At 35.9% G+C, this 15,023-nt stretch overlaps 1 protein-coding gene across 1 annotated transcript in view; it reads right to left on the bottom strand.

The window, feature by feature from the left end:
- Positions 1-1,201: 1,201 nt before the first annotated feature.
- Positions 1,202-15,023, bottom strand: part of bahd1 (bromo adjacent homology domain containing 1) — a 33,329-nt gene continuing 19,507 nt past the window's right edge. The window contains exons 7-8 of the mRNA XM_057343085.1: positions 14,747-14,934; positions 1,202-1,221 (exon numbers count right to left, since the gene is read on the bottom strand). Of these exons, the coding sequence (XP_057199068.1) occupies positions 1,202-1,221; positions 14,747-14,934 (208 nt within the window). The remainder of the gene's footprint in view (positions 1,222-14,746; positions 14,935-15,023) is intronic.

Genomic DNA, 15,023 nt, shown 5'->3' with positions numbered 1-15,023 from the left:
ATAAATGATGACAGAAATGTAATTTGTGGGTGAACTGTCCCTTTAAATCCACCTACAGACACATACTTGATATCAACGAGAAGCTGTATAATTCACTCATTATGATTATGTATTCATGTACTGTAGTGGCATCGTAATATAATTAAAAATGTATTGCTTGAGTATGTCTAGTTGCCTGTTGTTAAGTGCCCCTCTATGTCCTCATTATTATTTTAAAATACTATATGTATTCAATAAAGGTCTACCAAACACAAGATGCATTCTGAGTATGTTAAGAAAACTAAAATATGCCATTTACAAAACGGTCTAATCTAAGTTGATGCATAAAAAGCTCTTGTATATTCATTATTGTTAGAATCTGGATTTGGTTCAGCAGACAGTAAATGAGCCAAAGGCAGATTACCTAATAGACATCCTGTATTTAAAGCATTTATGATGCCCATTACTGTAACAGCATTACATTACATTACAAATTCAAAACATACTCAAATTAATACCTGATTATATTAGAGTCATTTCTATTTAAAGCAACCTCGTGTCTGACGCCAGTAAAGCCAGGGCACGCAAATAAAAATCAGGTTGGGGTTTATATACACAGAGCAGGAGGAACAGTGAATGTGAGAGTGATTTGTATTTTGCGTCCTGCTCAGTATTTAAGTATCATTGCTCACTGTCTTCAAAGGAACAACACAAACCACCGCCGCGCTACATAAAAAGCTTCTGGACTATCTACTACTGTATTATGAAGGTACTTTCATCTGCTGAACCTTCTGTTCAAATTTGTCCTTTTTGTTTTGGCTGCTTTCATATTGTTACAAAGCAGAAAACAGATGAAGCACAAATGTTAGACCTGCAATGTTTTTTTAAATAATATTTTAAGGAGCTTCAGCGTGATATTTTTAGTTTCTCTTTTCAACGTCTATTAATCATATAACGCCAACCAAACTTGCACTCATTCATTTTGTACCAAAATAAATGCCTGTCTCCTAATTTATGTGCGCGTTTACAATGTTTGCGATTTTGGACGGGATTTATTCCGTAGGCGATTCTTTGTACTTCTTTATACACAGATGATATTTTTTATATTAGCAGCTGTGTAACCATAGTTCTTATTAATGGTGCTTGCAGATGCAATTGTCACTTACACTATATGAACAAGCCCATTACATTATGTATTAAACTAAACTAAAATGATCAAATTTTAAGTTTTGTTCCAGAAAGCTACAAGAACATAAGGCATAATAATGAGTACAACACATTAACAAGATGAGTTATCATTTCAGAGTCCTTCTGGCAAGTGCATGTTTGATGTTTGCCAAACCAGACAGTAATTAAGAGAGAATTAAAGCCCTATCAACCAGGTGTCTAATAACATATTCACGTCCTTTATTTTCCTATAACACTGTAAGATTCCCCATTATGTGCACTTATGTTAAACAACTTTGAGACCCACAACTGTTCCATTAAATACAAATACAAATGTTTTTCCACTTACATATTTGACCCTGTACAATACAATTAAAGCCTTATGTTGTGGCACAATCTCCTATCCTCATTAAGTCATTTAACGCACTCCAAAAAGATACTGTCAAAACAGTATTCATTTTGTCAAGTAGGTGTGTTAAATATATATACTATTATTGGTCACCAAAATTTGACAGTATGAGGCTGGATTCAACAGAATTTAGTCAAATGTGGGTAATTACATAAATGACTGGTAATTACAATTCATTTATGTTCATTTTCATATGGACGGATGCGCAATCAAAGTTTTATGGGAAATGATTTAATCAGTTAGTAGACAGAATGGCTATTTGCTTGTTTGTCCATGCAGAAATAGAATAAAGACTAAAACCACAGCAAGGGTTTATTCATTCGTATCAAATGTTATGCTTTTATCTCATGTGATTAAATAAGACTTTGCATATGAGGAGACAAGAGTAATATAATTATTTCATTACACTGAACATAATACAGCTTATGTGGACAGAACGGGAGACTTTCCTATTTGGTGCTGATGATACAAGTGCATAACAACATGCATATCAGAAGCTATGGGCTCTATGCATGCTTGACTTCCATGTTTCACGTTCAGAATCCTGGTATATAGAAGTGCTGTTCTACCGTATTGTAAATTATACTTTCATAAATTAACATTTCGTTATAACATTCAAATACAGTAGAACAGCTCTTCTATACCACTGCTGTGTGCCGCAATGTAGCATCTGCTAAATTGAACTATTTTCTCATTTTTCCATTTCTCTCTGCTTTAAGTCTCCCCAACCGGAAACTGCCGAGGGTTCTGAACGTGAAACATGGAAGTCACGCATGCATTTAGCCCATTAAATGACTTTAGAAGTGTTTTATTCACACGTCAGTCAAATGTTACATTCTGTTAGACATAATGCATTCATGCCATTCTTTTGTGGTTGACCGAATTTACTGTCTACTTGAAAGACAGAGACCCCTCCCAGCAGAAGCCTCATGTATGAGCCAAGTACATTATAAATATAATTTTAAATCTGTATTAAAAAAAATCATCAGGCATAAATCAGACTTCATGTTTGGTCACCATCATTTGCTTTAAATCAGTGTTTCCTAATTTTGGTAACTTTGTTAACACAAATTGTCAATGTTTGCATATGCTATCATTTTTCCTCTTGTGCTTCTACTGAAATAAATCCAAAGGTGCTAGTTAGTCATTCAACTTTTTATTATGAGAAACTATGGCTGTGAAAACATTAAAATAATTTGTATTTAATCCCAATATTTTTGCTAATGTGTAACACATTGTTCCTCTTTTGAGGAAAGAATTTTCTGTAAGAAGTTCTGTAGAAACAGACATTCTTCGTAACTTAAACTTGCTACTCATTTCGCTCAAGAAGCAACAGAATTTTAGGATGTTTTGTTTGCCAAAGTAAAAAATATTTTCTCACTTTTCTTCAAATGAAAATGATGAACATGGAAGCCTACACTTTGCCCTATGCGACCACTTCGCCAGATGTAAACTCTTCTGGTTTAATTTTTCTTTTTAAATCTTACTTATTAAATTAAATACTAAAGATATTCGTTTAACATTTTGATTTGGTTATAAATGTTGTGTTGGTTGTATTTCGTTCAAACGTTTGTTCAGCATTAAAAAACTGAAACAAGAAGTTCTTCTGGACCAGCATTGTTTACGTTTTACGAATTGGTCTATAGGCCTATAATAGCATATCATTTGTATTTACTTTATTGTTTTCAAACATTTGAATTTATTAATTATTTAAATGTAATCTAATTTATTTTTCATTTATTTTAAGCTTATTCAAGGCAATGACTGCTTGAAACCGAAACTTGTGTCCTCGTCCACCTTAACCATGCCACATTGTTTTGATCTTGCTTCATGTGCTTTGGTGTAGATGATCCTCCTATTCCAATTAAACTGATTTTGCTTAGCCGTTATTTCGTGAGATTCAGGAGAAGGTCTCCATAATGGCTTAGGTTCTCTAAGAAAACCAATGTGCACCTGAGCTCCAGTGGCTAACACATTTAGCCTGACTCACTATATCTGTGCCGGCTGGAGGTGGCCGTAATGAGTAACCCAGAGCGAGCGGGTGAACGAGACCAAAGGCAGAAGGGGGTAAAGCTTATCAATCTACACTTATTTGAATTAGTCACCAGTAGAGCGTCAGAAGTGATACTTTAAAGCATGCAATGCCACTGAACCGCTATACTTCAAAGCAGAGCTTGATGCATGCAGGCCACGAGGCTATTATACAAGCCTTAACTGAAATTGTATTCAAATGCACAAATGGAGCTCAAGAGCAGATCAGCTATTACACAGAGGTTGTTAAGTAGCACTGAAACATGGATACAAAAGTATTATGCCCTCTTACTGGATGAAGTAATATGAAATGAAACCGGCCTGTTAGTTTTTCTCATTACCATGCAAATGCATGACTCATATGAGTTCAGGGACCTCTAGCTTTGGTGCATGTTTAATTCACTGGGTGGACGTCTCATTTTTATTCAGCACCAGATATCGGTGTCTGGTTGACAAACACTCCTGTTACTTTTAGCCACTCTCTGTATGAGGGAGAAGGAAGCCAGCAGTGTATCCTCATACATATTTTTCTTTTTACTCAGAAAAGAGAGGATTCTGGGCTGTATGTCTTCAGCATGACATACAAATAAAGATGATATGAGAAAACATCATAAGTGAATATATACACTCGAGTGCTGGGTAAAATATGGACAGAGCAGTGGTTGTTACCCAGACATGGGTGAAAGAACCCAGCAGGGGTTAATTTATAACCCAACATTCGTTTCGTCCATATGTGAAAAAAACATTTTTTATTTGGAAGGTAAAAGAAATAACCTGGGTGAATGAACTGGCAACAATATGTGACCCTGGACCACAAAACCAGTCTTAAGTAGCACAGGAATATTTGTGGCAAAAGCCAACAAAACATTATAGGCTATGGGTCAAAATGATCGATTTTTCTTTTATGCCAAAAATCATTTGGATATTAAGTAAAGATCATGTTCCATGATCCAAATATTTTTAAATTTCCTCCCGTAAATATATCAAACCTTTATTTTGTGAATGGATGCAGCCAAATCGCTAACAAAAATGCCTGGAAATGCCTACAAACATCGCTCGCTGCTGCCCGCTCTTTGAGAATTACCCAGTTAAGTTTGGTATCTATGTAAAGCTTAGAATTTCTGCTTTCGGGTTCATCTACTCTTCACAACGTAAGCCCAGCAGAAGGAAGCATGAAGTGCTCTAAAATTTCCTGGTAGATGGCTGCGTCGACTGTGAACTTCGGAAAACACAGTGGACCAAATTCCTCTTTTCAGGTGAAAGTAAATTTTCATTGATATTCATTTGGAAATCAAGGTCCCAGAGTCTGGAGGAAGAGTGGAGAGGCACAGAATCCATGTTGCTTGAAGTCCAGTGTGAAGTTTCCACAGTCAGTGATGGTTTGGGCTGCCATGTCATCTGCTGGTGTTGGTCCACTGTGTTTTCTGAAGTCCACAGTCAACGCAGCCATCTACCAGGAAATTTTAGAGCACTTCATGCTTCCTTCTGCTGACAAGCTTTATGGAGATGCTGATTTCATTTTCCAGCAGGACTTGGCACCTGCCCACACTGCCAAAGGTACCAAAAGCTGGTTCAATGACCATGGTGGTACTGTGCTTGGCCAGCAAACCCGCCTGACCTTAACCTTTGTATTGTCAAGAGGAAGATGAGAGACACCAGACCCAACAATGCAGATGACCTGAAGGCCGCTATCAAAGCAACCTGGGCTTCCACAGGCTGATTGCCTCCATGCCACGCCACATTGATGCAGTAATTCATGCAAAAGGAGGCCCAACCAAATATTGAGTGCATAGAAATGAACAGACTTTTCAGAAGCTTGACATTTCTGTTTAAAATATCCCTTTTTTATTGATCTTATGTAATATTATATATAATAATATTATATAAACATTATATAAATATCTGAGACACAGAATTTTGGGTTTTCATTATCTGTAAGCCATAATCATCAAAATTTCAAGAAATAAAGGCTTGAAATATTTCACTCTGTGTAATGAATCTATATAATATATGGGTTTCACTTTCTGAAATGAGTGACAAAAAATATTGACCTGGGTTTCACGATACACATATAATGTACCTGTATGTGCTTGACATGTTCTTATATAGTAATGTATATTATACACAACAGTGTCCAAAAGTCTAAAACCACATGAATTTGATGTAAACTTATTTCAAATAAACAAACACATTAAAGGTGGGATAACATGCTATATCATGCATTCTGACTTCTTTACACTGTTGAACGTGCTGGCTTCTCATGCTTAACATGGTCAACTTGTCAAAAAACGAGTTGGACGTATGACGTAGTATTAATGTGCTTGAAACACACCCCCAGCACTCCAACTTGTTTCGGAAAGTTTTTTATAAGTCTGGATCCCTGTTTCGTAACAGGGATCCTATTCCATTTATTGGGCAACTCTCCTGGAAAAGCACGCCCACAACAAGGCAAAAGAAATAGCCCACCCATGTGCCAATCGACAAGCGATAGGAAGACCCGCTTATCAAGACTGCCTGCGCTGCGTCAAGATTGGCTGTGCTGTGGGCCTGCAGCTGCAGCTCGTTACTCTTGCTATAGTGAGAGAAGTTGAGGTGTGTTTGTTTGTTCACGGCATTTCAATGATGGATGTTACATAAATGGTGGATATAACGCAGGATTTGCAGATCGTTTGAAACTGATAGATGGAGCGGTCCCAGTGCTAAAACATGTCGGAACTGCACGTGGTAAGTGTACGTGCATAATGTAAACAACACGTAATCTTACACAAGTAAAATAAAATGAGAACACATTCAAATTACACCAAAAACATAAAATCAAATAAATCAAAGCCACCTAATAACAAACAACAAAAAGGATCCATTTTACTTTACATTTATTCATTTGGCAGACGTTGACGCGGTTATGCTGTTACTTAATAATAAGTATTAAGTATTTACAATTATTAATTATTTTATTGATTGTGTTGTATTTATACTGCATTTTTGTATTGATTTTAAGCGTTTTGATGAACAGGGGCCTGTTTAAATAATATGTCAATACTGGTCATTAGTATGGCTTTCATGCACACTCCAAAACTAAGACAGGTGCAGTATGTCTAGGGTACAACAGCTGCAGGACAATTCCTTCTTGGCAACATCCATCATATTATTATCTGACATTCTTGAAGCCATCAGCAGCATACTGAATTTGTTTGGTAAGATATCCCAGTTCCTTCTATAGACTCAAATTGTCTGAACAAAATAGCTTAAAAATAGTAGTTTAAAAACAGCAGACGTCAAAGCTTTACTGCTATGTGGCCACTTTATGTTTGTTTAATACCGTCATCACATGCCTCATATGTTTTTGTTGTAATGTATTAAAAGAACACAAATGGTAATATTCTGAGGGATGCTAAGAACATGATGTGTCTTATTTTTAAGACATCATACAAAAGCCTGTGGTTACAAAAGATCACTCTGTTCTTGGTATTTTACATTTTTTCTCCCTGTTTAAAATTCTTCACAGTTTCATTCATATAGTATCTTGTGGGTTAACTGCTGATTTGGGCTCTTTAACAAACAGTTGGGGGCACTTGTTTTCTTAGATATAATTAATTAGAACTAAATACAGCAATGGAATCGTCACACTGGAGACAAACATAGAAAGGGTACTTTACTTTGGTCCAAAGAAACACATACTGACATAAAGAAAAATTGAGAAACAATAACCAATAGGGATTAAAACTTTTCAAGATGGATGTAATTCAACTATTATAATACGTCCTTTTCACATGACTTCACGCATCTTCCATTCTGCCGCGAAGCAGTGTACCGTTTTTTCCGCTAGCACTCCAGTTTATAAGGTGGCTGTAACGCACCTATAAGCTGGTTTGCCAACCGCCAGTAAAACTCAAGAAGAAGAAGTTGTCTTCCGCTTGCGCCTCAGAATGGAGTTTACCAAGTCCCTTGCACATCTGCCACCAATACGGCTAGATGATGTCCAACGTCTTGCAGACAAATTTTCGCTAGAGAAAGGATACAAATTCTTCGTTGAACGGTACCTGTTTGATTATGAAGGTAAGTGTTTTGTTTTCTTTTTGTGTTAGCGAAGGTGCTAGGATAAGTACTCGAATACGTGTTCTGTCAGTTTTTTTCTCACTGTTGTTAAATTCCAGCGCGACGGTAAAACTGAAGTTCTTCTTCTTGTTTGTTGCAAGACGGATGTTATGATACACTGCTTTGCGAAAAGGCGGAAGTTAAGTGACGTCATTGTGAAAAGGGCTTATTATACAGAGCTTTTTTTAAATACAGATCTTTTCAAGACAGAAATGTCACAATGGCCAAAAACAGGAGTAGAGTCTTATGTAGGCTAATAAGATATTTCTCTCCCACCACAATGAAGAAAAAATGATTTTGCCTGACTTTAAAGGGACAGTTCACCCAAAAATAAAAATTCTGTCATCATTTACTCACCCTAAAGTTGTTCCAAATCTGTATAAATTTCTTTGTTCTGATGAACACAGAAAATTATATTTGGAAGAATGCTTGTAACCAAACAGTTTTTGGCTCCCATTGACTACCATAGTAGAATAAATTACAATCGTAGTCAAAAGTGCCCTAGAACTGTTTGCTCTCCTACATTCTTCAAAATATCTTCCTTTGTGTTCAAAAGAACAAAGAAGTGTAAACAGATTAGGACCAATTTGAGGGTGAGTAAATGAAGACAGAATTTAAATTTTTGGGTGAACTGTCCCTTTAATCTTTGCTGAAGTTTGGCTGAATTGCAAAGCTGACAAAGAAATGCACATGAACTGATACTTTGAGTCTCATCAAAGTGTTAGACCTTTAAAGATAAAATGACGATTTTTTTGATGATTTGATCATTTACTCGCCCTCTCATTCTGACAACCGCTGATGTGAGCAAAGGGGATATTCTCTGCTTCTCATATCTAGAGCTTTTATTTAAGTCACTGATCTCATTTCGTGGGACTGAGCATAAGGTCCACCATCAGGGACCCTCGCAGTGATACGTGAGATGGAATACAACAACCGACGCGAATAAACCAGAGACGCCTCATGAATATTTATAATGATCTTTACCCGCTCAATTAACTTACAGGTTTAAATGCCATGGAAACATTTTGAATCTCTAGCTGCGTGCATTGGCTTGATAAGAGACGAGTCGCAAAATTTCATTTCGGTTTATGCCCTTTTATTTGCTTGTATTATTGCAGATTTGATTTCAGCGGTGAAATTGTTGGGGAATATGTTGTGGATTTGTTTACGTATTAGACTTGGTATAATAAATAATGCTGTATGGGCAGGAGATATGTTTTGCCCACAGCAAATCATGGGATAAAATCGGTTTCTTTAGTTCAGTTGGACTTTGTCACGGTTTTGGGGGAAGAACCCAAGCGCAGGCAGCAATTAAGGGGTTAACACGGATATTTATTAAAATAAAAAAACAAAAACCCACGATGGGGGAACAAACACTATAACAAAGACTTCTCAAAAAGACAAACAAAAACTTCCCTCTAGGGGGGCAAAACAAGAACTAAAGCAATAAACAAACAAAACTCACAATAAGGGGCAAGGCAGGGCAGGGCAGGGCAGGGCAAGCTAGACGGGGACTCGCACGAACGAGGTACGAGGAACAATGAACCAACAAGGGACAGAGATGACTGGGACTACATAAAGGGGACCACTAACGAGGGATGATTACATAGGGAGGGTGACTGGCAGGTGACTGGGATTAAACACTAAGGGGAAGTTAACGAGGGAACGAGGGGGCGGGACGCATATTATGTCTTGACAGACAATAATATGCTTCTCTCCACACATAACATGTGGGTCTGTCATGATTCTGCCTCAAGGCTCAAAAAGCATGACAAGAGAGGGCAGAATCATGACAGACTTGGTAAAACATTGCACAAGCAGCGCAAAGGTTGCAGGTTCAAGTCTCAGAGAACACAAATAGCCTACATGCACTGAAAAATGAATAAAAGGGTCCTTCAATTGCATAAGTGTAAAATCCGAAATCCCCATAGAAAATGATTAACGTATTAATTAATGCATTAATAAAAACGGTTAAAATACGTGTACACGTGTGTGTTCAGACACCGGACCACGTGACCCTGATTTTTGTCATACGATTATCTGCTGATTATCAGTTGTCCAGGTAAGTCGATCTATGAACAAATCTTCACTCAATGTATAAAGCATTTATAAAGCAGTATCTTGAGTGTACATGGCTCTGACATGTTTGTGTTCTCTCAAATCATATAGGGATACAGACTTTTTGAAATGATAGACATATCGAGCAACAGTTTGCTATTTAGGTTAAATAGCTATTATTCCGTATTGACTCTGGCCTGAATCCAGCTGAGCGGCCATAAATTTAGGCAAGCAGTAATGAAATGAATACTTGTTCAGTGTGTAGATAGCAACATCAAAGTGTGCTTATCTAACATTAGCATAACCAAAGAACAAAAAATCATTATTGCTTGCGAGACAACATCATTTTTCACACTGATCATTAATAATGCAAACAAAAGATTTCAGCAGGATCTAATTTAGCCCACCGTGTCATTCATTCTGTCTCCGGCACTCAGGTGTAGTAAATGAGCAGAAGGTTCTATATTCCTTCTAATAGCTATAATCCAGAAATACTTCACCGCTGTTAGTAATTCTATTTGGTCAAGTGTTCTTGGCATCATATTAAGTGCATGTATCTGATTTTAAGGTGCAGAAAAGAAGCACGAAGCATTAAAATGAGATAAAGGGCCTTTAAAGCATATGAAATGATATAGAGAAATGACTGAGAACTTGAGCATGCTTAATTAGAAAAACTAATTTAAAAGTTTACTACAGCCAAGTTAGACAGTGGTAAAACCAACACAAAACGAATCAGTAAAGGCTCACCTGAAAGATTAACAGAAAAACTTGCACATGGGCTTTGTACAATCAACATACATAAACATGATAATATACATCATGCAAAGAAATATGAAGCAAACATCTGTCATCTTAAGTGTTTGCCAGCTAGTGTGATTCTTTCATAAGATTCATTTGTTGCTGTTGGGTAGAGGAGGGTCAAGGCATGTTCAGTATGACACCCTGTGGTCACTGTGCTTTAGTGCACCTTATATTCTCAAAACTATTATTCATAACCAAGGGAGCCACTTAAAGTGATAGTTCACCAAAAAATGAAAATTGTGTAATCATTTACTCACCCTCTTGTGATTTCAAACCTTTATGACTCTGCAGAACACATAAGAAGATATTTTAAAGAAAGTTGGTAACCAAACAGCAGCGACACCCATTCACTTCCATTGTATGGACACAAAACCAATGCAAGTGAATGGGGTCCAGTTAACAACATTCTTCAAAATATCTTCTTTTGTGTTCTGCAAAAGAAAAAGTTTTGAACAGGTTTGAAATAACAATCTAGATGAAATTAAATGAGTAAATGGGTTATTTTTGGGTGAACTATCACTTAATATTAACCACAATAACTTCTGTTTGTTTTATGAATTTGGGTTTGACTATATATTATCAATTATAAACCACATACTTTTTTTCTATTTTAATGTTTTTAATACGTTATTTTAATGTTCCGTAAATTACTAGAACACTGATTTCAAGTGGGTAAGAGTACAAACAGAGCCTCCAGGAAAGTAAGAGTTTATTTTTGTATTTTTTACACAGATGCCTCCAGACTAAATCTAAGAAGCTATGTTACGCACAATGAGTCAGGGCCTTGAGGATAAAAACAGTAGATTTGAGTAAAATACGTAAGAAAATAAATAATAGCAAACCTGCACGAACTGTTTTGTTGTTGCCTGTGGTTTGTATACACTTCATTTCAAATAGGAAAAGACATGAAAAACAACCAAAACAAAGAGTGTGATGCTCATATATTATTTATTCCTTTTAAATATTTTCCTCATATAATATACATTTCTATCTTAAATAATACAAATGCGCTGTGCTAGATCTATCATTTCAAAGAATGCCCAGTACTTCCATGCTGCACTGAAATATATATATATATATTCGTATAGACACGCTCGCCCACATACACACAAACAGCCGCACTTCAAAGGAGCAAAGAACTTCATGGTCAGTTTTGTATACAGAGGAATGAACTTAATCCTCTCCCCCTTTTGGTGCACGTGAACAAATTTCATTTCCAGAACGTTCTGCTAGAGAAGCATACATTTCCAAAATACTTAATTTTCACACAAACAGCGACCAGAATACTCGACCGCACTGTAAACCAAAGCGAAAGAAAAAGAGCTCTGCTTTAAATGATCCGCGAAACCGTTATGGCATTACCACGTCTAAACTGGTATATCTGACATTAGCAGACTATGGCAAGCCGAATTAGCTTTTAATCATTCTCAGGATATGAATTTTTGATATCAACAATTCAATTATTACTAGTAAAAATTATAATTCTTGATATCAAGAATAGAATTTCTACTAGTAACAATTACTATTTTTGATATCAGTAATTACATTTTCACTAGTAAAAATGTGAATTCTTGATATCAACAGTGACATCATCACTCGCAGAAATGTGTATTCTTGATATCAAAAAATTGAATTTCAACTAGTAAAAAACGTAATTCTTGATATCTGTAATTGCATTTTTACTAGTTAAATATCACAATAGGCTGCCATTCAAATTCAATTTCAGATATCAATAATTCATGTCTTACATGTTAAAAATCTAATTTCAGATATCAGAAATGCAATTCTTACTAGTAAAAACCATAATTTTTTATATCAACAATTAACTTTTTACTAGTAAAAATGTAAAATTCCTGATATCAAGAATTCAATTTTCACTAGTTGAAATGCTCATTCTTGATATCTGTAAATGAATTTTAACATGTTGCAATTTGTATTTCTGATATCAGGAAATAGATTTCAGATATCAATAAATCTGAGAGTAATTGTAGATATCTAACATGGGGTTCTTACTAGTAACAATCACATTATTGATATCAAGAATTAACATTGTCACTAGTGAAAATTTAATTATTGATATCAGAAATTGGAATTTTTACATTTAGTAATTCAATTGTTGATATCAAGAATAGACAATATCACTAGTAAGCACACAATTATTTATATAAAAAATATGGTTTTCAAGAATTGTATTTCTGATATCAGAAATAAGATTTTTGACATGTAAGAAATCAATTATTGATATCTGAAATTAAATTTGAATGGCAGCCTATTCTGATATTTAACTAGTAAAGATGCAATTACAGATATCAAGAATTAAGTTTTTTACTAGTTGAAATTAAATTTTTGATATCAAGAATACACATTTCTGCGAGTGATGGCGTGATTCTTGATATCAAAAATGATATTTTTTACTAGTAAAAATTGAATTGTTGATATTAAAAATTCATATCCTGAAAATGATTAAAAGCTAGTTCGGCTTGCCATAGGTAGACAACATTTTTACTGTGGTAACTGAGAAAACAGAAGTAATATCAGGAAGATACTGTGACAAGATTATTTCAATTTCTGTTTCTGTATGTTGTTGGGCATGATAACGCATGGGGAATTTAACTATTGAAATCATATCTTAGCACAATGAGTACAATGATAACATCTGTTTTGATTAACATATCATTTTAAAAGGAATGGATTCTAGGTTACATCGACAAAACACATTTTAACATAAAAAGGTTGTTAACCTACTACAATCGTTCTTTATACTATATATATATATATATATATATATATAACAGGTCTCCCCATCCATAAAAGGTTATCATTATTAGAGACCCTGTAAATACATCATCACCTCAAACCTAATGAACCTTTCTGTCTTTTGCGAAGATGATTTATAATGTTTGAACAAACTGTAACAGCTCAAAGAGGCGTGAAGGTCAGCATAGTGCGATCAGACAATCTTATCGATGCTTCTTAGCACAGATAACAATGTGGTGCAAAACAAGCAGGCCTAAAACGTAAAGAAGCTTGATTAAAAAAAAACTTCTGACACCAGGATGTCTTCACATAGCAGACTTTTAACTATTAAAGGCACGAACAGACCATACAAAACAGCTTTTCATTTCTCAATTAGCGATCTTGTAACAAAATCATCATGTAGGACGAGAAGCAAAGGGCTCACGTTGAAAGCAGGCCTGTGCGCATGAGATTAAATTTGTCCGTTCACATTCGTAACCGACAGTTACTGAACACCTCCTGCGCCAAGATTAGAGTTCTCTCATTTCTCTTTGTACACGTACAACAAATACACAGTATTTTCCTGCATTGGAGATCAGTAGCAGGTGACATTTGAAACAGTCAAACTGCTGACTTTGTAAATGATAGTTAGTGCAAATTAATGGAGAAGCTAAGGTGGCGGCCCGGGATGTTAAGGAGCGGCGTGATAACCTTTGGTTTGCTGGGAAGGCAGAAAATCGGGCGAGGGGAAACTCTAAGGCAAGTCATGAGGGAAACAAGAGGACGACGACCTGTTACACAAACCTATTCATTGGTCGATTAACAGAGCGATAAGCTAACCACATACATTTGGTAGCCAAATGCATTGTGGGATACTTGGTCCACCACAATAAATCCTCCACACCCTTTTATGGCAGTTTCATGAATGATTGGCCTATAAATTGAAGGAAGAAAAACTTGTGATGCCTCCTAAAAGAAGCAGCTTGTGTTCAATTTATCTAAAAATAAATATTTTCAACTTTAATTCTACAAATTAGGTTAAGTAAGGGTGCATTTACTACCAAAGAGAGAATATTTAAGCTCTATTCCACTATTTAAGGTAATTGTTAATGTACCTGCATTATAATTTTTTTGTTCTTTTTACACTTATACAGCAAATATAAAAGATAACTGGAAAAATAAATACTCAAACTCATGGAGTGAAAAATCACATTTTGGCGTACCTTTGAACTCAAGGTCGTTGTGCTCAGAATGCCATTTTACGATGTCACAAGGGAAAACGCATATAAACTTGCAGCTTTTACAAGAGTTCTACACAGAAAGCATTTATCCTAAAGGGAAAATGTAAAACAACATCCCGGTTCCCTGCGGCATCCAGTTGATAGGGCTTTGATTGTGTCATGACGTTTTGGGTTCTGTTTTTCAGTGTATGGCTCCGTCGATTAGGCCCTCCTACAACCCCCCCAATACCTCCACCCCACAGGTTTTTCAGCAGGCGACCATAGCGAAAGTCGTAAACATGGCGGCAGACAAACACAAGTTCGGGGTCTACGTCGCTGGGAACACAGCGATGAGCTGGAATTTTGTAGTTAGAGGGAGGGACCAAAGGGCTATGTCTGGGATATCCTTCCTCACGACACTTCACCAAGGCACAAAATCTGAAATGTTAAGATCAGCTAATGTATAAAACTATGTCATATGCTTTATTATACAGGAGATGATATATTTGACACATGCTTAGAAATAA

The sequence above is a fragment of the Triplophysa rosa genome, linkage group LG10 (genome assembly GCF_024868665.1).
Source record: "Triplophysa rosa linkage group LG10, Trosa_1v2, whole genome shotgun sequence".
Classification (NCBI taxonomy): domain Eukaryota; kingdom Metazoa; phylum Chordata; class Actinopteri; order Cypriniformes; family Nemacheilidae; genus Triplophysa; species Triplophysa rosa.
Note: the sequence above shows the minus strand (reverse complement) of the source record. Positions and strands in the feature narration are given on the sequence as shown.